This window comes from Schistocerca cancellata, chromosome 9 (genome assembly GCF_023864275.1).
Source record: "Schistocerca cancellata isolate TAMUIC-IGC-003103 chromosome 9, iqSchCanc2.1, whole genome shotgun sequence".
Classification (NCBI taxonomy): domain Eukaryota; kingdom Metazoa; phylum Arthropoda; class Insecta; order Orthoptera; family Acrididae; genus Schistocerca; species Schistocerca cancellata.
The window spans coordinates 132291607-132319517 of record NC_064634.1 but is presented as its reverse complement, the minus strand read 5'-3'; the positions used below and the strand labels follow the sequence as shown (position 1 = coordinate 132319517).

Below are 27911 nucleotides of genomic sequence, written 5' to 3'. Positions count from 1 at the left end.
GTGCAGATGGAGACGCACTATGGGCGTAACTGGGACAACCCAAAAGGCGTTTAGGCCCAATTTGAGTAATAGTGGGTATGGTTACAACGCCGGTGCAATGCTGAGTGCCAAGGTCTGAGTGCACTTAGGACCAGTGGTACACCACGTAAGGTGTCCTTCCCCAAAAGGCTCGTACTTCTGTAGAAATTTAGAAAAATGGAGGTCAAACCCCAAGGGGGACCATCACATGGAAGGCCGAAACGGTTGAAACTCCTTTTAGTCGCCTCGTACGACAGGCAGGAATACCTCGGGCCTATTCTTACCCCGGACCCGCAGGGGGGGTGTGTAGGATGTGTACTATGGACATTTTACTGAGAATTTGTAGTGTACATTATATTCATATCAATACAATAAATGGAAAAATGTATTTAAGTTTAACTACTCTTAGGTTTGAAAATTTCGAACCATGACAACATTTCTTGTTCCTAATTTTTCATTAATCTGCTCCATTATGTGATTATTTTTCTTTCCACAGAAACATTGCCACTAGAACTTGCATACCTGTAACTTTTCCCACACTTTCTTCTTAGGATTCAGAACGTCATCAGGTGTTCCAGATTCATATCCTTCAATGAAAATTCTTTCTCCTGGAACTGATCCATTTGGTGGTATAAGAGGTTCTACACATTTTGGATCCTCACTGAAAGAAAAATGTTATATGTTCAATATTAGTGGTCCACAAAAGAGTACCTTAAAACTAAAATTCACGTAAATACAAAAATACGTATGAAGAACTGCATTTCTGGGAGCACACAGCACATAGTCTGCAGAAGTCATTTACTGCTAATCCTTCCATTTATCCGCGCATACCTGTTACAGTGCTTCCATCACTTTCTTATTACGTTGTACTAAGAACTTGAAAACTGACATGAAAATAATACTTTTCAATATGCAGAGCCATACAAGCAGGCTTAGTTATGCATTCCATCTATGTAATCTTGATAATATTTATATTACTTTCAAAACAAGTGTTGCCAAGTACCGTGTATGTAACTTACAAAATGTATATTATCAGAATGATTTACCACAGATACAACAAGGAAGTGCAATCACCATGGCCACAGTGTCTACCTGCACATGTTCCAAATAATGGGGTCAGGGACAAATTAACCATGCCTTTCTTCAAAGCAATTGTCTCAGTACATGCAAAACAGCAATTTTTAGAAAAGCAATGTTACAACTGCAGATTGACTAGCCACAAACTTTTTCTCTTGTATCACTTCACTCAGTTATCTTCTTTTTCCCAACTAAATGACAGCCGTGTTATTATAGTCCTTTGATAACCTAATTTCTGAGATACACTCTTAAGCATGAGAAGAAATGAATCTGTGAATAGCAAATCAGCTGTGCAGGCAATACTTCAAATTATTGTTATTTCCAAAAAGTCAGAGTTCTTATACAATCAGTGTGAGCAGAATTTCAGAAAGTTTCTTTTTGATTTTTCAGTAGTTCTTAACAAAATCTGTTAAACAAGAACTACAAGGCCATATTCTTTCATTACTTGAAGCACAGGAAATCATTTTATCACTTGACAAAGAATATTGGACTGACCCTCACCCCTGGCCCCCCTCTCTCTTAACATACACTGTTTATCTTCTATAACTGTATCATTTACCTTGTGGAACATCTCTCATCTTGTGTGATATTTAATCTGTTTACTTCTTTGTAATTTGTACACTGCAACTGCATACTCTTTTCCAAAAATGTACATGCAATTGTCCCCCATCCCCCTGATCAGGATCAGTATGAAGCAACTGCTATATTATTTTCAACCCAGCCTCTATAATATTTAATATCACATGACAAATGTAGTGCCCAACACCGTGACTGTATTTCATAATATGAAAATTACACTGTATGTTTGTAACATCTGTTTTACGTGATCTGTGCAACAGAGAACACTCAACAATGTAAATGTTCTGCACTCATTACCTCACACATCTGGAGTGCAAATTAAGTACTGTTAATGATAACCACTTTGCAAGTTTTGAAAAAGGTATGGACATTCCTGCTTTTCAGGAAACTTAACTTTTTTTTACTGAAGTATTCTACTATCAAGTTTTATGGATTTGACCATCCTTTCAAACCACATAGGCTACACAGTATGTCCACATGGCAATGTTGTTAGTAATGCACTCTTAGCTGCTTTTGGCAATGAGAAATGATGTCATGGTACATTTCTTTTGCTTGTATCAGTATGTTTACAACCTTCAGGACTTTATAATTCACTTTCATTTCACTGCACATTATTTTGGCGACACTTTGTACTCTCTTCAGTTCTGTGGACAAGTGCCCTCAGGGAAAATGCAAGAAGCAAAACTGCTGCTTTGTATCTAGATGAAATTTGAATACTCATATTTCTTTGCCATTTTATGTGGCCAGAATTCTGTTTTTAATATAGCTTCTTGAATTTCTTTTTCCTACATATCATTAGCAGCTCTAATAGCATCACTTCCAGAAATATTTACTCTCTTATAAAATCTGGGCACAGTTTGTTGTAGTGTACTATTTCATATTGTTAATGTTACAAAATTTATATATACCAGTAATCACATTTGTGGGAGACATTTTTCATAGGTCAGAGATGTTGACAGATCAATCAGTCACTCCATACTGTAGTTTAATGTGGTTGGACAAGCTCATGAATAAAAAAAACAGTATGAATGTTTTACAAGTGAATGTTGCTGATAGTCGATCACAATGACAACTCAAAGAAGAAATGTGTGTGTGTGTGTGTGTGTGTGTGTGTGTGTGTGTATAAAGTCATGGTAAGATTTCTGATTCTTATAGTTTCCAAACAAAACAAAATACAGTTATCATACTTTACTACAAAAAAGAGCACCTCTAACAGTTTTGGAAATATGAGAAACTTCATAGCGTGCATGCTCTTATTTATTTCAGGATAGTGTTACTTTAATGACTGCTCCATTCTTCACTGTCATGGTGTGCAGGCTGCAGAGGAATGTTCTTTATGTTTCTGGCCTTGCAAAGTTCAAATTTATGACACACATTTATGTTGTTCATACTGTTACACATACCATGAAGATTCTGGACATGCAAATGCATTATTTGCCCTTGGTGTTCTTGATTGCAATGTATTCAACTCTAAATGTTGAGGTTGAGACCCCCCCCCCCCCCCCCCAAAAAAAAATAATAACAATAATACCAGAAAGAAAGAAAAACGTATCTGTGGCACAGAGAGAGAGAGAGAGAGAGAGAGAGAGAGAGAGAGAGAGAGTGAGAGAGAGAGAGGGGGGGGGGAAGGGTGTGTGTGTGTGTGTGTGTGTGTGTGTGTGTGTGTGTGTGTAGCTCAGTAAAGGATCTGTCTGAGAGCTAACAAAGTTGTCATTCTTTTTTGTGCACCTGATGGTGATTCAAAGTTTATAATTTTTGGTGAGTAATCTCCTTTATTCCCGAATTATTTATAATTGTTAGTAATGATTGTTTATACTGATGAGTCTACTTTCCATGTGTGTGGTGATGTTCACAGGCACAACTTTAGGACAAGAGCTCATTACATTCCATATGAAACCTCTAAAGGAAAAGTGAATATTTAGAGCACAATAATACTCGAAAACATTGTTGACCATCTTGGATTTCATATTTATTAAAAGTTGTAGCAATCTATGTTTTTTGGGAGCAAGAAATTATTATATAATGAAATATTTATAATAAAGTAATTAAATATTTTACATAATTTATATTTTCAGGTGGCACCTAAAATATTATATGTGTTGGTTGTTCATTTTAACTTGAGACAAATAAATATCTTGAAGACAACACATCGCACGAAAAAAATGTTTTAGATGAAAAGTTAATATTAGTAAAGGGGACATCTGTCTGTGCTACAACTGGCTACCTCCTAACCACCCCTCCTGTGTGGGCGGGGTCAACTTTGTATTTTTGAATGCGAACACGTCCCATCTTTATTGCATATTCAGATCATATGCTAGAAAATACATGTGATTTACTCAAACCATTGTTTTTTTTTCTATTTTTGGTAGATGGAGCTGCAATTGATAAATATCACATATCAAGCGTGCCAAATTTTTGCACTTAAGAACCAACACATTTGATTGTACATTTCATTTGTGACGTAAATTTAAACCTTTGGGTTCTAACCATTGATACTGATGTTCAAATATTACTTTAGTGTTGCAAATGTGATTGCACAGTACAAATAATATTGCTAGAAATTGATATTTCTGGCAAATAAGTTAGTTGTACGGTAATGTAGTTTCCTGTTTCCTACGGTGAGTCCCCAGATTGAGGAGAGTCCCCAGGCAATCGGAAATCATGATTTTAGTGGCTGCCCTTGAACCCCTCCTAGAGAGTGACTGGTTTCAGTGTGTCTTTCCATCCAACTTCTGTAACTCAAGTGCTGGCTGCTGTTGGAATACAAACCACAACCATTGTAATAAGATAAAACATCCATGAGGTGATAATGAGAGAAACACCTGCGATGGATACACACAATCGTGTATATATTCTCATGCTCGCCTCATTGCTCAGAACATGGCATGCCCAACTGCAGCTCTGGGGCCTTTATAAGCAGAAACACTGAATGTCTCAGTGCCACTCCTCTCTAGAGGCTATTCAACACAGCTGATGTAATGTATGTTGTACCTATTGCAGAGATGATCAAAATAATTTTAATTTATGGTGAGGATGCAAGAAGCTCCCCATAGTGAGAGGCAAGAGGAGTCACTGAAATGAAGCTCCCACATCATTAGAGGCAAGGGAATGCACTGTTATCGAGCATCTTTATGGGAACTGAAAAGTATTATGTCAATGTTACAGTTCCTGGATCACGATAAAAAGAGTTTCTAACCTGACATTGGAACAGTGAACCACGCTGTACTGTATCATCAACTTTGCAATGCCAGATTAAATTTTGAACATAAATATCAATTCTCAGAAGAGAAAACTTTACTTTTACAATGTAAATGAGATGTAAAATGAAATGTATCAGTTCTTTAATGCAAAAACAGGCACACTCGATATTTGTTGATTACAGCGGCATCCACCATGAATGGAAAACAATGGTTTGAGTAAACCATACGTGTTTTTTGGCATAGAATCTGAATAAGCAATAAAAATGGGAGGTGGGGGTGTTCCCATTTGAAAACACAAACTAGCTGCTGCCCACATGGAGGGGGAGCAGGGTGTGGTTACGACATGGCCAGTTGTAGCACAGACAAGTGTCACCTTTACTAATATTAACTATTCACCAAGAATATTTTTTTCGTATGATGCACTATTTTCGAAATATTTAATTGTCTCAAGTTAAAATGAACACCATGTGTGTATATAGGGCAATTTAGCTGCAACCAATGCCAGGTTTTATGCAATCCACAATGCCTTCTAATACCACGTGCAAGATTTCTTATTCTCTTTCTAGCTATGTGCAAGCTATTAGACCTCCAGAAAAAAATGAACAGTAGGAAATTTAATAGAGCTATATTTTTTCCTGGGATTTTTGCTAGAGGTCATTATTTTTGAATGAAAGAAAAATGTACAAATTTACCTCCAAATGAGTTTTTCTTGAATAACTTGAAAACTGGCCTCCAACGAAAACATATCCCAGTACAAAATTCAACTACATTAAATTTTCTACAAAAAGGTCCTGTTCATTTTTTCTGAAGGACTAATAGTTTGCAGATAGTAAGTGAGAGAATACGAAAATCTTGCGTGTGGTTTTTGGTGTTGTGGGTTGCACAAAACTGACTAGTAGGGGCAGCTGAATAATCCTACACATATCTTCATATTTGTATGTGTGTGTGTATTATTTAGTCATAACAGAGCCTTTTATTTGCACAGTAAAAGCATAAATGGTATTTTTCAGACAGGATGTACTTACAATAAAATTCTTCTGAGTATGTGACTGCAAGGCCAGTGAGTAAAATTCTCCAACATTGCAGCCACTGTTGCAAATGGCCTTCCTCAGGTTAACAAAAACACCCTGAGGAAGGCCATTTGCAACAGTGGCCGAAACTTCAGAGAATTTTACTAACTGACCTTGCAGTCACATACCCAGAAGAATTTTATTGACTGTGACAATGGCTGTAAAAGGCTCCTCTTACAGGATGTACTTTTGTTCTGTTACAATTGTACACGGTTGTTATGTTACTGATCTGCATTTCAGATAAATGGTTTGTTTTTATTACAACTAACTATTATACACATGCAGGCACCCTACTCCTCCCATCCATACACCCAATCCCCCTCACACACACACACACACACACACACACACACAAATGCAACACATACACACATGACCACTGTCTCTGGCTTATTCCATCCTTGATTTTACGAAGTCTACATGAAATTATTTTTGTGCCTTGTGCTGTGAATCAGTGTATCACAGATTACTTGAAATTGTTTTATTATTATCAAATAAAAAACATTGAGGAGGATATGTATGAATGTAAAAATTCCCAGATTCTTAAAATGGCTTCTGCAAAATGTACAGTTATCTACTTCACATCATATTCTCACTGTTATCTTCTGCTGTATAAGCATCTTATTTACTTTAGGTGCAGTGCATCAGAAATTAATTCAGTCAGACAACAGGGTGTGAAACTATGTAAACTCAGACAACACTCGTGTTTTTAGCTCAACACTCTGAGATAAACTGCTAAAGGGCATAACACACTGAACTGAGCTTTTTGATTAGTTTATCAATGTGTCGATTACATTTTAATTTATGAAAGGATAGTTGCAACTCACAATTTAGCGGAGACGTTGAGTCACGACAGGCACAACCAAAAGAACTATCAGAAAGTGGCCAACAAGGCGTCTGTCAGAAATAGATAACATATACAAAAGCACACAGTCACTCAAACTCAACACAACACAACACAACACAACACAACACAACACACACACACACACACACACACACACACACACACACACACATGACTACAGTCTCAGACTGCTGTTAATAAGTAACAACTGACCTGCAGAATTTGTTTTATGTAAGCAGCACACCAACTGTAGCACGGAAAAGAAGAGAACCAATGGAAAACTCTCCTGCCTCAGCACAAAAAATGCATGTTCCACTTTAGAAAATTCTGATAGGAAACTGAGGAACCAGCTGCCTCAATTCTCATTCCAGATTCCTCACCAAAAATTTTGGTGTGCCAACATAATCGCAATTTTTTGTGGTGGAAGATAGTAGCAGATAGACAGTGACTGTGGAAACAGTGCCAGTGGGAGAGAAAGAGAGAAGACCAGTGTTGGTGGGAGAGAGAAACTGGCAGTGAAAGAGAAAGAGAGGGACAAAGACAATAGCAGTGGGAGCCAAAAAGAGAAGATACATTGATGGTTAATGAAGGGCAGTAGCAGTATAAAACAGAGAGGGACAGAAATACTGTTCAGGCACATTAACGTGACCGCCTGTCAACAGCCTGAATAACCACCTTTGCAGTGCAGACCGCTGCAAGAAGTGCAGCAAAAGTGTCGGTGAGGTTCTGGAAGGTACCAGCAGGGGTGTGGAGCCATGCTGACTAGTGCCACGACCAGCTGTGCTACATTTCTTAGTCGAGGATGTACAGCCCAACTGAGATTGAGGTGGACCACAGATTTTCGACTGCTTTTAAATTGGGGGTGTGCTGGCCAGGGGAGTATGCGAAACTCATCATAGTGCTCTTGGAACCACACATGTACACTACGAGCTGTGTGACGTGTTGCATTTTCCTGCTGGTAGAAGCATTTGCGCTAAGGAAAAACAAACTGGACTGATAGGCATAGTCCCCAAGGGTAGATGCATTCACAAGATCACCCAGGGAATGCCACAAAAGTATTCCCCAGACCACAATGCTCCATCCTCCGGCCTGGACACTTCTGATGATTGTTATGGGGTGTTTGCTTCCAGACATTTCACACACTATGTGCCGAAGTCCATCTGTACGGTGGAGCATAAAACGTGATTCATCTGAATAGTCCATCTGTCACCACTCAATGGTATTCACACTCAAATTCCAGCCTTTGTCGGTGACAAACAGCAGTCAGCATGGGTACATGAACCAGGCACCTGCTGCACCCATAAGCAGCAATGTGTGCCTGAATTCCTGTCGAGAGGACACCTTTAGTAGCTCCTCGGTTCATCAGGACAGGCAGTTGCATGTCAGTTTGCTCGAACACATCAATATGGCCATCATTCACTCCTGTCATCTTGGCCTGTAATACACCACAGTTGCTTTGGTGCTGGTTTTTGGATACTGCCATTTGCCAAGCACGGTGTCTGTTAACCATGGCAGCATGCAAACAGTTTACAAACTTTGCCATTCCAGAAATGCTTCCACCCTTGGCCCAAAAGCCAACGATCATGTCTTTCTGCATGTCAGATAAATCACTCCATTTCCATATTTTAATAATAACTGCATTGTTTTCCATGTCACAGAGAACAGTGAGAATATTGTGTGAAGTAGATAACCATACATTTTGCAGAAGCCGTTTTAAGAATCTTAGAATTTTTACATTCATACCTATACTCCTTAATGTTTTTTGTTTGCTAATAAAAAAACAGTTTCAACTAATCTGCTAGTGCTGCCACCTGCTTCCTGTGAGTAGTTATTGTATGTTGACGTTGAATGTGGTGGTGGTCACACATGGTGGCCACTCAGACTTGGGGAAAAAAAAAAATCTCTGAGAATTCCAGGTGTGGTAATGAAGACAATGTCATAAGAAGCTCCTGACAAGGGAACCTCCCCATCGCACCCCCCTCAGATTTAGTTAAAAGTTGGCACAGTGGATAGGCCTCGAAAAACTGAACACAGATCTATCGAGAAAACAGGAAGAAGTTGTGTGGAACTATGAACAAAATAAGCAAAATATAGAAACTGAGTTGTCCATGTGCAAGATATGCAACATCAAGGAAACTGTGAGCTCAGGAATGCTGTGGTCCCGTGGTTAGCGTGAGCAGCTGTGGAACGAGAGTTCCTGGGTTCAAATCTTCCCTTGAGTGAAGAGTTTAATTTTTTATTTTCAGACAATTATTATCTGTCACCAGTGTCGTATAGAATATATCAGATGCATTTTCCAGTGGAGGAATCGGTTAACCTATGACCTTGCGATCAAATGTTTTCGGTTCCCATTAGAGAGCACGTCCTTTTGTCTACTAATCGCACCGTTTTGCGGTGCGGTTGCAAAACACAGGACACTAAACGTATTACGGTGAACACAGATGTCAATGAACTAATGGACAGATCATAACTTTGTGAAACTAAAGAAAATAAATTTTTCACTCGAGGGAGGATTTGAACCAAGGACCTTACGTTTGGCAGCTGTTCACGCTGATCCCCGGACCATGGGTCTCCTCAGCTCACGCTTTCCTTGATGTTGCCTATCTTGTGCATGGGCTACTCACTGTATATTTTGCTTATTTTTTTCATAGTTCCACACAACTTCTTCCTGTTTTTTTTATTGATCTGTGTTCAGTTTTTCAAGGCCTACCCACTGTGCCAACTTATAAGTAAATCTGAGGGGGATGCGATGGGGAGGTTCCCTTGTGAGAAATTAGCAATGAGCAGAAAAGGGGGCCTGTGTGTGTGTGTGTGTGTGTGTGTGTGTGTGTGTGTGTGTACTTCAGTGCTTCTCAATATTGACTTTCCTCTCAGCTGAAATTTAGTGGCAGTTAAATAATTTATTTGGACTAATATTCAAATAATTAACACTTTGAAATACTAAGTATTTTAAAATTTGAGACTAATAAAGCTCAATAAAATTAAATTCCAATGTTTGGTTCAAAACACAGAATTCCCTGAGATTTTACAATATTCCTGAAATTCCTTGAGATTTACCCGATTTTTTTTTCTGGTAAAATTTGTCAATTATTATCCACAATTAAGTTATATTTTTGTTTACTTTGGAAGTACTGTCATTTTATGTTGATGACGCATGCTTTGTATATTTGTTGTTATATCTTTGCAATTTTCAAGCTGCTAGGTTAGTTTCGTTATTGCTGCTGTGCTGTTAATCATGGCTGCTCTGCTGTCTATTTGCACAAAAGAAGAGCAATGTTCAGTGATCCGTTTTTTGTGGTGGGAAGGTGGGTCAGGAGCCAGAATTCATCTAAGACTTTTGGTACGGGACAGGTACAGTGTTTTGCCACAATGGAGCGTCTACGAATGGATTGAAAAATTCCGAAATGGTCGCCCAAGTGTTATGCACAATGAAGGAGCTGGATGACTGTTTACTGCCACAGATGAAGAAACCATTGAGTGTTCACGTGAAATGATTCTCTTAGACAGACAATTAACTATTGACGAAGTGGCACATCATCTGCAAATTAATCACAGTTCTGCCTACGAAATCTTCCACAACAGACTTGGGTTTCATAAAATTTGTGCAAGATGGTTCCCAAAACAACTCTCACGGTTGCATAAACATACATGCTTGGACATCTGCAAAAAAAACATTTGGATCGCTATGGTAACGAAGGGTACAACTTCTTAGACAGGATCATTACTGGTGACAAAACATGGATCCATCATTATGAGCCGAAGAGTAAATGGCAGAGTATGGAATGGAAACATCCAAATTCACCGTACAAGAAAAAGTTCAAGACCCAACCGTCTGCAGGAAAACTGATGCTTACAGTTTTTTGGGACACACAAGGTCCAGTACTGGACAATTATGGGGAAAGGGGCACAACAATAAACAGTGTTAGTTACAGTGAGATGCTTAGTGGCAGGCTAAAGCCTGCGATTTGAAGAAAACACTGAGGATTGCTGTCAAAAGGTGTTTTGTTGTTGCACAACGATGCCCGTCCGCATACTACTGCCCACACTGCTGAAATGCTCCAGAAACTAAAATTTGAGTACTGGATCATCCTCCATATAGTCCTGATCTTGCCCCTTGTGACTATCACTTGTTTGGTCCACTCAAACAGGCATTAAGGGGCTGTCGATTTGCCTTGGATGAAGCACTGAAAGAAGCAGTGCATTCCTGGCTTGAAGCTCAACCAAGAACCTTCTTTTATGAGGGCATCAGGAAGCTTGTACAATGATGGACCAAGTGCGTTGAAACACAAGGAGACTATGTTGAAAAATGGTTTACTTGTAAGTTTCTTATTTGATTACAATAAAATTTTATAACTACATTGCAGACAATAATTGACTTACCCTCGCAATTCTGAGAGAATGCCAGGTTTTTCAGAAAAATCACCACCATGTCACATTAATGTGACTGGGGTGTGTAGAAACAGTGGGAGCAAAAGAGAGAACAGACACTACACATGAAAAATATATGAGTGTTGATCACACAAAGGCTTGGGGGGGTCTGGACCCTTCCAGACTGGTGAACTTTATCATGCAGGTATGTTGGAGGGCACATTTGGGACTAAAATTTTCAACAGATGGGTAGAGGGGAAAAGTAAGTTTGACACCCCCCCCCCCCCCCCCCCCAGAATTTTTGAGTTGCTGAGATATGGTGCACAGTGGTAAAGAAAGACGAAAGGAAACTTATGTGGAGAGTAGATAGTAGCAGTGGGATATTCTGTAAATCAATGGGAGAAAAAGGAGACAGTGGGAGAGAGACATATATAGACATTGGTAGTGATAGAGAGATGCTGATTACGAAGGTTTGACTACAAAGAGAAACTGGGTAAAAGGATTTAGAATTTCTGTGTTAAAAATATGTGCGAATATGTCTGCACATGCCAAACTTTTAGGTGAGGAAGGCATAATAAGGACTGACACAGCTGGCACTCCACTTTTGTATCAGAGTCTTTTAAAGAGGAACATACTCACTTTTTGCTCTCCAACAGGGGCAGTTTTCTGTTGGTTATATTATGCTGATAAGCAAGTAGTTTTTCATCAAATGCTGCAAGAAGTCACAGAGCTAGCATCATTCTGCATCGTAACATAAGCCCTGTCCTCCTCTTCATAATCCTCACAATGAGAGCAATTCAAAATTCCTATTTATCTCCAGCACTTTCATTGTAATAATTTTTAAAGTAATACAGAACCCATTTCTCTAGCATTTACTGAGCAACCTGCTGCTACAATTCAAGAGCTTCCCTGTTTTGCTCCCCTGAAAGTTTGGTGCACAGAACTAGTGTTCTTTAATTTCTTCTTCATCTGTGATAGTAAATTTTCTTGCTGCTGCTCAGTTGTTCGTCTCTTTTGTTTCTTGAATGACCGCTAACTTGAAATTAGCATCATATTGGCTGCGTGAACCAATAGGTCTAAATTTATCAACACTAAATAATTAAAAGTAGACCCAGCATTAATTTGAAGTGGTATAATTTCTGCCATTTCAGTGTTAAAGTTCCACAGAGGACAATGTATTGTTGCCATTCAGTTTGCTAATAATGCTAGTGCTGTACGAAAAGTAAATTGTAACAATCAATAAAGGATACAAATCACAGCCTGTTACTCTGTTAGTAGTAAAAAAGGGTAATAGTGGAGTGTTTATGGAGAGAATACATAGTCATCTCGACTTCTTCTGTGTTCCTGTCACAGTAGTATACATTCTGCAGTGACTTTTGTAAGTAATAAAGGAAATGAATGAGCAAAGAAAAAAAGTTACATTTTTCCTTAAAAATTATGCATTCAACAATAAAGAAGCAAAAAATTTAAAGTTTAGAATATATATTAAGTTAATTTTTTATGTGAATAACTGTTTGTTGACCTTCATTTCCCATTTTTAACTTACCAACAGAAAATACAAGGATGTTGATTACACAGAATATTTATTAAAACAATAATTATGGCCATTGCAACCACTGCGAGATGCATAAATCATACATAATGGACATTAAGATATCTAATTTGGTCACAAAGAGACATAAATAAAAATATTTCCTATGTAAATATGGTAATGTAAAGTCATGATTGATCATAAATAATTTGGAGTAATGGTGACATGTCTGTGAATAGGAGGGGTGTTGTGCCTTTCAAGAGGCACATGACCACAACTGCAAACTTTGCTAGTTTCTGGATGAATCATTTTTGTGCTTGGGATGAGATTTCCCTTAACCAGTCTTCACAGACATGCACTATCCCACATACCTGTGGCTCACAACACACCCCTAATCCTCCAACCTAGAGCTACAAGAGTATTTGCCCCCTTATCCCCCAATATTATCCTGGCATAGAACAACTAAACCATATCCTTCATCAGATGCACAGAATTTTAGGTGGTTATGACCACCAATCAGCTGTCCGTCTGAAAGAAAGGCCACCATGAAATTGTGACAATGAACAGAGTTGACCACCAAAAGGCAAAACACACTGCTGAGGACAATGTGCTCAGTTTTGATGGTTGCTTCAAAACCAGTCCCGTCTGGATCTTTCACTCAAACATCAGCCTCCCTGAACTACACAGATGGAAGTTTTCACTACACATCCTTCATTCCCATAATCCTTTTAGCCCCAACATTGATAGTCTCCTGCCTTACATCTAGATCCACCCTGCCCCAGGACCCTAACTTCCCTCGGTGGTGCCTCCCATTGAACCTGTTGCCTTCCATTTGCTGCCTGCCTGCCCCCCCCCCCCCCCCTCCCAACCCGCCCATAATACTATGTTGCGCACCTGGTGCCTCTCTCCATCTATTCCTGTCTTGTGCACCTGATACTTCCCCTCCAGCCATTAACCACCCTTCCTCAACCCTCTATCCCATTCCACAGCTCCTTTTATGCTCTCACCCACTTCAGCTGATAATCCCTCAACCCAATCAATCCATAGAATTTCAGTCCCAGCACAGTCCCCTTGGGCGAAACGATAAAATACCTGACGGCTTACCAGAGAGGACATTATCATCGTTGATAAAGAACGTCCGTCCTCAGAGACCAAAAACAGGAAAAGTTAACGTAATGTTGGTAAACTGCAGGAGTATCCAGGGCAAGGTTCCTGAATTAGTATCTCTTATTGAAGGAAATAGTGCGCATATAGTATTAGGAACGGAAAGTTGGTTAAAACCGGAAGTGAACAGTAACGAAATCCTAGACACAGAATGGAATATATACCGCAAGGATAGGATAAACGCCAATGGTGGAGGAGTATTTATAGCAGTAAAGAATTCAATAATATCCAGTGAAGTTATTAGCGAATGCGAATGTGAAATAATCTGGGTTAAGCTAAGTATCAAAGGTGGGTCAGATATGATAGTCGGATGCTTCTATAGACCACCTGCATCAGCAACCGTAGTAGTTGAGCGCCTCAGAGAGAACCTGCAGAACGTCGTGAAGAAGTTTCGTGATCATACTATTGTAATAGGGGGAGACTTCAATCTACCAGGTATAGAATGGGATAGTCACACAATCAGAACTGGAGCCAGGGACAGAGACCCTTGTGACATTATCCTGACTGCCTTATCCGAGAATTACTTCGAGCAGATAGTTAGAGAACCAACTCGTGAAGCTAACGTTTTAGACCTCATAGCAACAAATAGACCGGAACTTTTCGACTCCGTGAATGTAGAAGAGGGTATCAGTGATCATAAGTCAGTGGTTGCATCAATGACTACAAGTGTAATAAGAAATGCCAAGAAAGGAAGGAAAATATATTTGCTTAACAAGAGTGATAGGGCACAAATCGCAGAATATCTGAGTGACCACCATCAAACGTTCATTTCTGAGGAAGAGGATGTGGAACAAAAATGGAAAAAATTCAGAAACATCGTCCAGTACGCCTTAGATAAGTTCGTACCGACTAACGTCCAAAGCGAGGGGAAAGATCCACCGTGGTATAACAATCATGTACGAAAGGTACTACGGAAACAAAGAAAGCTTCATCATAGGTTTAAGAGTAGTCGAATCATAGCTGATAAGGAAAAGCTGAACGAAGCGAAAAAGAGCGTAAAGAGAGCAATGAGAGAAGCATTCAACGAATTCGAACATAAAACATTGGCAAACAATCTAAACAAGAACCCTAAAAAGTTTTGGTCATATGTAAAATCGGTAAGCGGATCTAAATCCCCTATTCAGTCACTCGTTGACCACGATGGCACCGAAACAGAGGACGACCGAAGAAAGGCAGAAATACTGAATTCAGTGTTCCGAAACTGTTTCACTGCGGAAAATCGTAACACGGTCCCTGACTTCAGCCGTCGCACGGACGCCAAAATGGAAAATATTGAAATAAACGATATCGGAATTGAAAAACAACTGCTATCACTTAGTAGCGGAAAAGCATCCGGACCAGACGAGATACCCTTAAGATTCTACAGTGATTATGCTAAAGAACTTGCCCCCTTTCTATCAGCAATTTATCGTAGATCGCTGGAAGAACGTAAAGTACCTAGCGACTGGAAGAAAGCGCAGGTCGTTCCCATTTTCAAGAAGGGTCATAAATCAGATGCGAATAATTATAGGCCTATTTCGCTTACGTCAATCTGTTGTAGAATAATGGAACATGTTTTGTGTTCTCGTATTATGACGTTCTTAGATAATACAAATCTCCTTCATCATAACCAACATGGATTCCGCAAACAGAGATCATGTGAAACTCAGCTCGCCCTATTTGCCCAAGAAATTCACAGTGCCGTAGACACTGGCGAGCAGATTGATGCCGTATTCCTGGACTTCAGGAAGGCATTTGATACGGTTCCGCACTTACGTTTAATGAAAAAATACGAGCTTACGGAATATCGGACCAGGTTTGTGATTGGATTCAGGATTTCCTAGAAGAAAGAACTCAACATGTCATTCTTAACGGTTCAAAATCTGCAGATGTAGAGGTAATTTCGGGAGTACCGCAAGGAAGCGTGATAGGACCTTTATTGTTTACAATATACATAAATGACTTAGTTGACAACATCGGTAGCTCCGTGAGGCTATTTGCAGATGACACGGTTGTCTACAAGAAAGTAGCAACATCAGAAGACTCGTACGTACTCCAGGAAGACCTGCAGAGGATTAATGCATGGTGCGACAGCTGGCAGCTTTCCCTAAACGTAGATAAATGTAATATAATGCGCATACATAGGGGCAGAAATCCATTCCAGTACGATTATGCCATAGGTGGTAAATCATTGGAAGCGGTAACGACCGTAAAATACTTAGGAGTTACTATCCGGAGCGATCTGAAGTGGAATGATCACATAAAACAAATAGTGGGAAAAGCAGGCGCCAGGTTGAGATTCATAGGAAGAATTCTAAGAAAATGTGACTCATCGACGAAAGAAGTAGCTTACAAAACGCTTGTTCGTCCGATTCTTGAGTATTGCTCATCAGTATGGGACCCTTACCAGGTTGGATTAATAGAAGAGATAGACATGATCCAGTGAAAAGCAGCGCGATTCGTCATGGGGACATTTAGTCAGCGCGAGAGCGTTACGGAGATGCTGAACAAGCTCCAGTGGCGGACACTTCAAGAAAGGCGTTACGCAATACGGAGAGGTTTATTATCGAAATTACGAGAGAGCACATTCCGGGAATCGATGGGCAACATATTACTACCGCCCACATATATCTCGCGTAATGATCACAACGAAAAGATCCGAGAAATTAGAGCAAATACGGGGGCTGCAGATTCCTCGACTTGCGCCATAGGGTGGTGGGGTTTCGGGTTCCGCTGGATAGGTCAGGAGTCCACTACACGCAACAAGCGGCTACACGGGTAGCAGGGGTTGTGTGGCGTGGGCTGGGCGGTTTTTTAGGTTAGATGGCCTCGGGCAAGTGCAGAAAGGGCAACAGCCTCAACGGGTGCGGGGCAAAGTCAGGACATGCGGGGACCAAGCAGCAATCGGTATTGTAATTGTAAACTGTCGAAGCTGCATTGGTAAAGTACCGGAACTTCAGGCGCTGATAGAAAGCACTGAAGCTGAAATCGTTATAGGTACAGAAAGCTGGCTGAAGCCAGAGATAAATTCTGCCGAAATTTTTACAAAGGCACAGACGGTGTTTAGAAAGGATAGATTGCATGCATCCGGTGGTGGAGTGTTCGTCGCTGTTAGTAGTAGTTTATCCTGTAGTGAAGTAGAAGTGGATAGTTCCTGTGAATTATTATGGGTGGAGGTTACACTCAACAACCGAGCTAGGTTAATAATTGGCTCCTTTTACCGACCCCCCGATTCAGCAGCATTAGTGGCAGAACAACTGAGAGAAAATTTGGAATACATTTCACATAAATTTTCTCAGCACGTTATGGTCTTAGGTGGAGATTTCAATTTACCAGATATAGACTGGGACACTCAGATGTTTAGGACGGGTGGTAGGGACAGAGCATCGAGTGACATTATACTGAGTGCACTATCCGAAAATTACCTCGAGCAATTAAACAGAGAACCGACTCGTGGAGATAACATCTTGGACCTACTGATAACAAACAGACCCGAACTTTTCGACTCTGTAAGTGCAGAACAGGGAATCAGTGATCATAAGGCCGTTGCAGCATCCCTGAATATGGAAGTTAATAGGAATATAAAAAAAGGGAGGAAGGTTTATCTGTTTAGCAAGAGTAATAGAAGGCAGATTTCAGACTACCTAACAGTTCAAAACGAAAATTTCTGTTCCGACACTGACAATGTTGAGTGTTTATGGAAAAAGTTCAAGGCAATCGTAAAATGCGTTTTAGACAGGTACGTGCCGAGTAAAACTGTGAGGGACGGGAAAAACCCACCGTGGTACAACAACAAAGTTAGGAAACTACTGCGAAAGCAAAGAGAGCTTCACTCCAAGTTTAAACGCAGCCAAAACCTCTCAGACAAACAGAAGCTAAACGATGTCAAAGTTAGCGTAAGGAGGGCTATGCGTGAAGCGTTCAGTGAATTCGAAAGTAAAATTCTATGTACCGACTTGACAGAAAATCCTAGGAAGTTCTGGTCTTACGTTAAATCAGTAAGTGGCTCGAAACATCATGTTCACACACTCCGGGATGATGATGGCATTGAAACAGAGGATGACAAGCGTAAAGCTGAAATACTAAACACCTTTTTCCAAAGCTGTTTCACAGAGGAAGACCGCACTGCAGTTCCTTCTCTAAATCCTCGCACCAACGAAAAAATGGCTGACATTGAAATAAGTGTCCAAGGAATAGAAAAGCAACTGGAATCACTCAACAGAGGAAAGTCCACTGGACCTGACGGGATACCAATTCGATTCTACACAGAGTACGCGAAAGAACTTGCCCCCCTTCTAACAGCCGTGTACCGCAAGTCTCTAGAGGAACAGAAGGTTCCAAATGATTGGAAAAGAGCACAGGTAGTCCCAGTCTTCAAGAAGGGTCGTCGAGCAGATGCGCAAAACTATAGACCTATATCTCTGACGTCGATCTGTTGTAGAATTTTAGAACATGTCTTTTGCTCGAGTATCATGTCGTTTTTGGAAACTCAGAATCTACTATGTAGGAATCAACATGGATTCCGGAAACAGCGATCGTGTGAAACCCAACTCGCTTTATTTGTTCATGAGACCCAGAAAATATTAGATACAGGCTCCCAGGTAGATGCTATTTTTCTTGACTTCCGGAAGGCGTTCGATACAGTTCCGCACTGTCGCCTGATAAACAAAGTAAGAGCCTACGGAATATCAGACCAGCTGTGTGGCTGGATTGAAGAGTTTTTAGCAAACAGAACACAGCATGTTGTTATCAACGGAGAGACGTCTACAGACATTAAAGTAACCTCTGGCGTGCCACAGGGGAGTGTTATGGGACCATTGCTTTTCACAATATATATAAATGACCTAGTAGATAGTGTCGGAAGTTCCATGCGGCTTTTCGCGGATGATGCTGTAGTATACAGAGAAGTTGAAGCATTAGAAAATTGTAGCGAAATGCAGGAAGATTTGCAGCGGATAGGCACTTGGTGCAGGGTGTGGCAACTGACCCTTAATATAGACAAATGTAATGTATTGCGAATACATAGAAAGAAGGATCCTTTATTGTATGATTATATGATAGCGGAACAAACACTGGTAGCAGTTACTTCTGTAAAATATCTGGGAGTATGCGTGCGGAACGATTTGAAGTGGAATGATCATATAAAATTAATTGTTGGTAAGGCGGGTACCAGGTTGAGATTCATTGGGAGAGTCCTTAGAAAATGTAGTCCACCAACAAAGGAGGTGGCTTACAAAACACTCGTTCGACCTATACTTGAGTATTGCTCATCAGTGTGGGATCCGTACCAGATCGGGATGACGGAGGAGATAGAGAAGATCCAAAGAAGAGCGGCGCGTTTTGTCACAGGGTTATTTGGTAACCGTGATAGCGTTACAGAGATGTTTAACAAACTCAAGTGGCAGACTCTGCAAGAGAGGCGCTCTGCATCGCGGTGTAGCTTGCTTGCCAGGTTTCGAGAGGGTGCGTTTCTGGATGAGGTATCGAATATATTGCTTCCCCCTACTTATACCTCCCGAGGAGATCACGAATGTAAAATTAGAGAGATTAGAGCGCGCACAGAGGCTTTCAGACAGCCGTTCTTCCCGCGAACCATACGCGACTGGAACAGGAAAGGGAGATAATGACAGTGGCACGTAAAGTGCCCTCCGCCACACACCGCTGGGTGGCTTGCGGAGTATAAATGTAGATGTAGATGTAGATGTAGACTTACAAGCAGTCGTTCTTCCCACGCACAATTCGTGAATGGAACAGGGAAGGGGGGATCAGATAGTGGTACAATAAGTACCCTCCGCCACACACCGTAAGGTGGCTCGCGGAGTATAGATGTAGATGTAGTGTACTCAGCCGGCACAATGTATCAACACAGGTGTGTGTGTGTGTGTGTGTGTGTGTGTGTGTGTACTTTCATATATAAAATGTTTGCTGCATGTATAATATACTCATTGTTTCAAAATTAAATACAATGCACTGTTACATACTTACAAGGAGGCACATAGTACCATGCCACAAGATTCAACACCACGCATCTTTGCAGGTTTTAGGTTGCATAGAACAACCACCATACGTTCTCGCATCTCTTCTATTGGAACAAAATTTACTAGCCCACTTACTATTACACGAGGAGAACTTTCACCTAGATTGAAAGAGAACAAAGAAAAAAATATTAGCAAACAAAAAGGGTAACTTTTAAGGTGATGGACATTTTAGTCCACATCACATGATCGTAGTGTAGCTACAACTATAAAGTAAATATACAAACATAGATTGCACAACACTGTCTATCTCCGGAATATCTTTATCGATTCTAGACTTATTTACGTGCTGCTATAAATGTGTTGTTGATGTTTCCTTAATGAGGGAATGTGTGGCTACCTACCAGGCTAGTAGAGATATTTACAGTTTTGTTAGTTGAATGAACTCTGAAGTGAAATAACTGGTTTCCCATTTTACACAAAGAGAGTAACTATGTATCTAACAAAGCAAAGGTCTTCCCTGGCATCAGTCTGATATCACTGCAACTGCTGAACCAACGTAATACAGTAACCACATTGCTGCGACCTGTGACCAGTTCAAACCCAACTACCAGCAATTATTTGTTATTCAGTATATCATTTCTGGATCAATTTTGAAATACACGTTATTTTTATTGTTTATCTATTCCGGGATATTCTATGTTTGCATAATTACCAGCATTCTGGAATATTATATGTGTGTAAAAAAAGCTGCGTGCTCTGATTAGGAAATCAGGTATGTTCTGGCTGTACATTGGTGTCAGTAATAAATGTACTTTCAGAGTGACAATATTGCTGTAAAATCATGGATTTTCTAGACATGTAGTAGAGTATGTAGCAATCAAATTACAACCTCAAGTTCCAAAGCACTGAAATACCAAATATGCAACAAGGGGACCACTTACTAGCATCAAGCATATCCTTCAGTACTTTTTTTCATAAAGTTTTATATAAATTAAAAAACTGAAAGCCATTTACAATTTTATAATAACATCTAAGTAACATCCATAGACAGGCAAACAACAGCATTCATCATTCCCTCTAGGAATCTATGTGTGCCTTGCAGTTTACAAATGGGTCTGTGCTTTTATGGAGACTTAGAGATATGTTACTATGCAAGTTAAAACCTAAAAAAACATTCATCCAACTAGAAATGTCGTTAAGAATGCAAAAAGGTAATGAAACTTGTTACCAAACTTAAGAATGAGTTCAGACAGCTTACTGCAATGAATTTTAGCTTACTGCAATGAATTTTAGCTTACCGCAATGAATTTTAGCTTACTGCAATGAATTTTAAGTCACAGAATATAACTATCTGCCATTTGAGATGTGATATATTTCAATTCTCAGCTGCAAATGACATGCAGTAGGGCTTTCAAAATTCTAAAAATCTTAAGCAATTTTAGTTCACAACATATCACCAGATATTCTGTTAAATATGAAAGAATCATTGACGGCATTCACATTCAATGACATGAGAAGTAGCTTTCCATATGGGATTGAACAGTTCCAATTAGAAAATAGATTAACATCTGATTACATCATTACTCTACAATTTTCATGTTCCGAACTATATTTAATTATTTTTTGGTAACAATAAAATGACAAGGATAAGCTATGCGTTAGATACTCTGGAAGCTTAAGAATTTTTACATAATTTTTTGTTGCAATCTCAAAAGTAAAATATAATTTCAAAAGACAGGAGAATGTTAACTGAGATATGAATGTGAGGATCAGAATGTTAATTTAAAATGAGCAGGACAAATGGACTCTGAGCTTTCATCCTCTGAGCTTGCATCCTTGGCACTAATATGCACCCATGATACTAACAGGGACATGTGAAAACTGTAACATATGGTGCTAGCACAACCTAGAAAGACTCAGTTTCTCTTGGGTTCAGATTCATTTTGGTTAGGTAAGTCCGGACAAGAAAACATTATATTTTTAATTTGTAATTTTTTAGGAATTCAGCCTTCATTGCATGACAGTGGCCACAGTGTGAAAACAAAAACACTGTAAATTAAAAGCTAGCAAAGTTTTCAGTCTTGTTAATGTGGCTTTCATCAATTGCATGCCTCAACTATTTGGCAAGTTTTCAAATTTACTCCTTACAATATTTATATTCCACCATTACCAGACATATTTATACCACTGTCGACAGCAAAATCATACTTATTGAAGAAATTGCAGGTTAGTTCTAAAAAACCAGTGTATGCCAAATGTTGTAAAAAGTGTAACTCAAACAATTTTGATTCATGCAACATGGTAAAAAAACAAGAAGGGATAACACCCTTAAAGTTGATGCACTTAAATGTGCAATATCTCAGAAACAAACTAGACATTCTACAAATATTCATAGAGGAACACTTGCCACATGTACTAGTAATAACAGAACATGGGCTAAAATGCAGTGAAATAATATATTATAGATTAGAAGGTTACATACTAGCAAATAGTTATTGTAGGTAAAACCACAAAGGTGGTGGTGTGGCAGTTTATGTTAATAAGCATACAGAAGCTACAAAAATTTCCTTTCTGGAACACTACACCAAAGAAGGATCAATTGAAATGACAGGTATTGTACTCCACAGTAATGATCTTAAGTTACCAAAGCATAAAGTGATTGGAGTATATAGGCCACCAAATGTTGATGTAATGCTGTTTATGGATAAACTTTGTAGTGTTATTGGTCAGGCCGGTTCTAAAGACATTACTATATTAGGTGACTTTAATATAGATGCAAACTTGAATAGTATAGTAAACTTGAAAGTCAATGATGTACTGACCTCATACAATCTTGTAAATATAGTGAACTCTGACACCAGAGTGACAGACACATGTTTCACTAGAATAGATTATGCTATAATAAACAAAGATGTTACAGATAAGGTAAATTACAGTAAAAACAAAGATTCCATGACTTACCAAACGGGAAAGCGCTGGTACATAGACACAATAAAAAGACACACAAACACACACACAAAATTTCAAGCTTTCGCAACCAACGGTTGCTTCGTCAGGAAAGAGGAAAGGAGAGGGAAAGACGAAAGGATGTGGGCTTTAAAGGAGAGGGTAAGGAGTCATTCCAATCCCGGGAGCGGAAAGACTTACCTTAGAGGGAAAAAAGGACGGCTATACACTCGCACACACACACATATCCATCCACACATATACAGACACAAGCAAACATATTTAAAGGTCTTTAAATATGTCTGCTTGTGTCTGTATATGTGTGGATGGATATGTGTGTGTGTGTGTGTGTGTGTGTGTGTGTGTGTGTGCGCGCGCGAGTGTATACCCATCCTTTTTTCCCTCTAAGGTAAGTCTTTCCACTACCGGGACTGGAATGACTCCTTACCCTCTCCCTTAAAACCCACATCCTTTCGTCTTTCCCTCTCCTTCCCTCTTTCCTGATGAAGCAACTGTTGGTTGAGAAAGCTTGAAATTTTGTGCGTTTGTTTGTGTGTCTTTTTATTGTGTCTCTCTACCAGCGCTTTCCCGTTTGGTAAGTCATGGAATCTTTGTTTTTAATATATTTTTCCCATGTGGAATGTTTCTTTCTATTCTATTTATATCGTAAATTACAGTAACTTAGATTTTCTTTATTCTGACCACTTCTCTCAGGTGATAGAATACAACAATTCAGTTGCGCCTAAAATAACAAAAATTGAGCTACAGAAACGAATGCTGAATACCTCAAATATTAATGCTCTTAAAGACAAACTAGCGAATGAGAAATGGGATTCTGTGTACCAGGTAAAAGGTTCGGATGAGAAATGGAATGAATTCTACTCAACCCTACTGCATCATTATGAATATAGTTGTCCAGTCAGAGAAATCCAGAAGGTAGTTAAACACTGTCAAAATGGAAGTAATCCTGGACTAAAACTCCCAACAAATCTGATTATGCTCAGGCAGCAAGTACATGACCTAAACCAGCTTTATAAAGCTACTACTATGCAGGTTTTCAAGGAAAAATACAATAGGGCTAAGCAAACTTTTAAAACTGAAATTGTTAACCTAAGATTAACAGCAAAACAATAGAACAGTCTGACAACATAAGCAAAGCATCTTGGAAACTGACTGACAAATACCAAAAAGGCACCAACTAGATGAACATGGAACCACTCAGCATAAGACATGATGGTAACATTATAAAAGACCCAGATACTATAAGTAATATTTTTAATAACTACTACATTTCTGGTGAACAATCAACCCATATTATAGATTCACAGGTAGAGATCCGATGCCATCTCACCCAGTGTACCGAATTTGAATTTGTGGAAGTGATTGAGCAGGAGGTTCACAGGGCAATATACCTGCTAAAGAAAAAATTTTTATCTGGATGGGATGGTGTATCCAGTGCTATTACTAAAGCATGCTTAAAAGAAATCTCTAAACCTCTTACTCACCTGATTAATTGCAGCATTAGAGAAAACATGTATCCAACGGTTCTAAAAATGAATGTAGTGAAACCAGTGTATAAAAAGGGAAGTAAGGAAGATGTCTCCAACTATAGACCAATATCATTAATTCCCACTTTTAGTAAGATATTCGAAAGCATTATCCTTTCTCAAAGTGCCTTTTTCACAAAACATAAACTGCTTGTAGATTCGCAGCATGGCTTCAGAAAAGAGCCAAGTACAACCACAGCAGTTTCACAGTTCATCCATGAAGTTTACTGTCTGTTGGACCAGAAGATGCAGATTGCAGGTATATGTTTGGACTTGACAAGAGCATTTGACACGGTAAACCATAGGGTACTTCTTAAAAAGCTAAAATCTTATAGTATTGGGGATCAAGCCATGAATCTTCTAACCACATACCTGCTCAATCGTAAGCAAAGCACTAAATTGTCATACAAACTAGATAATAAAATCATGAACTCCCAGTCCACCAGTGAACCTTTATTACAAGGTGTACCACAGGGCTCAATCCTTGGACCCTTTCTCTTCCTTATTTATATTAACGACATCGCACAACCCATTAGCTCCCATATTGTAAGCTATGCAGATGGCACATCAGTCTTATTCTATGGGAGTAAATCTAATGAGCTAGAATCGCTTTCTACTATTGGTGTAACAGAAGTAACAAAATACTTCAATGATAAGGGACTCAAGGTGAACGTCACCAAATCTCAACTACTGACATTTAAAACAGGCAGTTCTCATCACAACAATATGAATAGTGTGTGTAATATCTCTGCAACAGAAAATGGTAACTGTAAATTCCTGGGTGTGTATGTTGATGAAAATTTGCGGTGGACATACCACATTAATTTCATACGTGGAAAAATCAGTAGTGCCATATATCTCCTCAGTCAGCTCGCAAAGATAGTTCCTAGCCGAGCACTGAAATTAGTATATTATGGAACACTTTACCCCTTTCTCAATTACGGAATTGAACTTTGGGGCTGTGCATTTGATGTACATTTAAAAAGAATACTACTACTACTACTACTACAGAAAAGAGCAATAAGACATATACATGAGATGGGACATAGAGATTCATATCGTGAAGTGTTTGTGCAGCACAAATATCTGACAATATATTCTCTGTACATCTTCAAAATAGTTGTATTTTTTATAAGTCAACCAACAGAAGCTATCAAGGGCAGTGATGTACATGATCACAACACTAGAACAAAGTGTAACTATTTCCGTAATAGAACAATGTTAAAAATGACTGATAGAAGTCCACATATCAGTGGTTTGATTTGGTATAACAACCTACCAAACTCTCTAAGAATGTAAACAGGAAATGTTTTTAAAACAAAATTAACATCTTTTCTAATAGAAAAATGTTTATATTCTTTCAATGAATTTTAAGATAGTGATTGTAACATGAGGTATTAGCAATCAGTTGTAATGTGATAAATGTAAAAAATAGACATAAGAAGCAACAGCTACAGAATATAGTGTATTTTATAAGTGTAAATATAACCATAGTATTAAGTCTGACGTTTGCAAAATCCATTATTAAGATGGCTCCACGCAAAGAAAATGTAAATAAATAAATATATTTATAATAAATAATAATAATAATAATAATAATAATAATAATAATAAATAATAATAAATAAATATATTTAGATATAAATATATAAATAAATGTTTCCAGTGCAGTTCAAATGGTAAGTACTCTGTACAAGATGTCTTGAGGCTCTTAATAAGAGTAAATTTTGTTATTTAACTTTTTTGTCCATTGCCTTTCAGCTGATGCAACAGTGATCCACTGGTTCATGCTGGAATAGGCCGAATCATCAGCAAAGCCACTCTGCCAATCAAATCGCATTGCAGCATCACCTGACTTGTAAGAATGAGGGCTCTCTGAGCTGCGACCAAAAAACACTTCTCTCTTCTGTTCTGAGCCACCACCTACACCAGACACTAAATGGCTTAGTTCCTTTACCTTTGCATTTTCCTCCTCCTCCAAGATTGGTCTCTGGCCACTGCAGTTATTTTCTCTTGTCTCCCTGGCAATTCCCACTATGCAATTTTCACGAGAAAACAAATTGATGATATGGTATATATATCTGACTGCCATATATTAACTACAAGCCCACATGACTTTTCAAACCTTACAATGCACCTGAGGAGGTCTACAAACAGGCATCAGGAGGTTGACGTCAAACTCACCCTCTTTTGGGCCATAAGGTGCTGCATACGTATTACTAAGACATGAGCAGATGCATGAAAACATTGTGCAGGTCGTTCGGCTCCACACTGTGACAACAGACAACTGCTTAGTGCATTCAGTTTGGGCTGCCTGGCCCAGTCTACCCATAGCTGCCAATGCTGCAGCAGCTGTGTGAAGCCATCTGCCTCAGCTACCTTTGCGCGAGGCCATGTCATAGTTACGATGAATGAGCACTACCCCACGACCGTATTGCTGCTATTTGTCCATCAACAAATGTAAGTCACGAGCTTCAATTTTAGGGAGAAGACGCTGGCATGGTCCAATGCCTGCTGGAGACATTCCCAAGAGCTGCTGCAGAAGACATTTTGTGTGTTACGATTTGTGTAGTTTAAAGTGATGCACAACATCATGTCACAGGGACGACTGGAGATGGATCCTGACATGCAAGCAAGGCTGGATCAATTACTGGGGAGGATGAAGATCTGCAAGGGCATTTTAATGAGGCATTAGTAAATGCAACTCTACAGCAGCACTGTGCCCACAGCTAGCCATGCTTCCCCATCTCCTGGGTTCACACAGTCAGTCCCGTCCTGGCCTATAATTGATGTTGCAATGGGTTTGCCAGTTCCCACCTTTTCAGGTAAACCAGGGGAAAATATCCACACTTTCATACAAAATTTAATAGATGTAGAGAAACTATCCGCATGGAGTAACAAAATGTTGGTAGGAGTTGCTAAGATTAAGTTGCAAGGAGAGCCACAACTTATGTAAATTCCATGGGAGGTCTCAAAAATATCAAGACATTTGATGTTCTTGCAAAAAGGCTAGTGGATTGATATGGAAATAAGCACAGTGTTAGCTACTATAGGGACAAAGTTTCTGCCCTACACCAAAATTCCACAGAGAATTTAAAACATTTTGCTGATCAAATAAGAGTTGTATCGTGTCATATATACGTACCAAGGAAAATGGTGAAAGGGATGAAGTACTACTCAGTGAAGCAAGAACCCGCTTTGTACATTTAATTGTTCACAGGACTGACCCACACCCTTCTATATATGCATTCTTTACCAAAGCACACTCCACTAGTTAAAAATGCCTAGGTCACAAAGCTCATGAGTGTTTAGCACCAGCAAGTACCTACTGTAGAAAGATTGGACGCAAGAGAGCTAACTTTCAGTCTCTAAAGCATTACTCAGCTAATAAAATAGATTATCAAGATGGCCAATGGAATGTGAATATGGGAAACGTGTACGGGAGTGGTCCTGCCACCACCCCTTGCTCTTCTTCAGCGACGTGAATCCAGTAAGAGAGATAGGGACTTGTTCAAGTGGCAAATTCAACTTTGCAAGGCACAATCAACAGTATACTGTCTAACATAATCACTGATGCATGAGCGTAAGTGAATGTTTCATTCATTAA

At 39.3% G+C, this 27911-nt stretch overlaps 1 protein-coding gene across 5 annotated transcripts in view; it reads right to left on the bottom strand.

The window, feature by feature from the left end:
• The window catches only part of LOC126101145 (tyrosine--tRNA ligase, cytoplasmic), a 113508-nt gene that overhangs the window by 12717 nt on the left and 72880 nt on the right, over positions 1-27911 (bottom strand). For all 5 annotated transcript variants that reach the window (XM_049911837.1, XM_049911834.1, XM_049911836.1 and 2 more), the window contains 2 exons: positions 19819-19969; positions 541-679 (listed from right to left, as the gene is read on the bottom strand). In XM_049911837.1, the coding sequence (XP_049767794.1) occupies positions 541-679; positions 19819-19969 (290 nt within the window). The remainder of the gene's footprint in view (positions 1-540; positions 680-19818; positions 19970-27911) is intronic.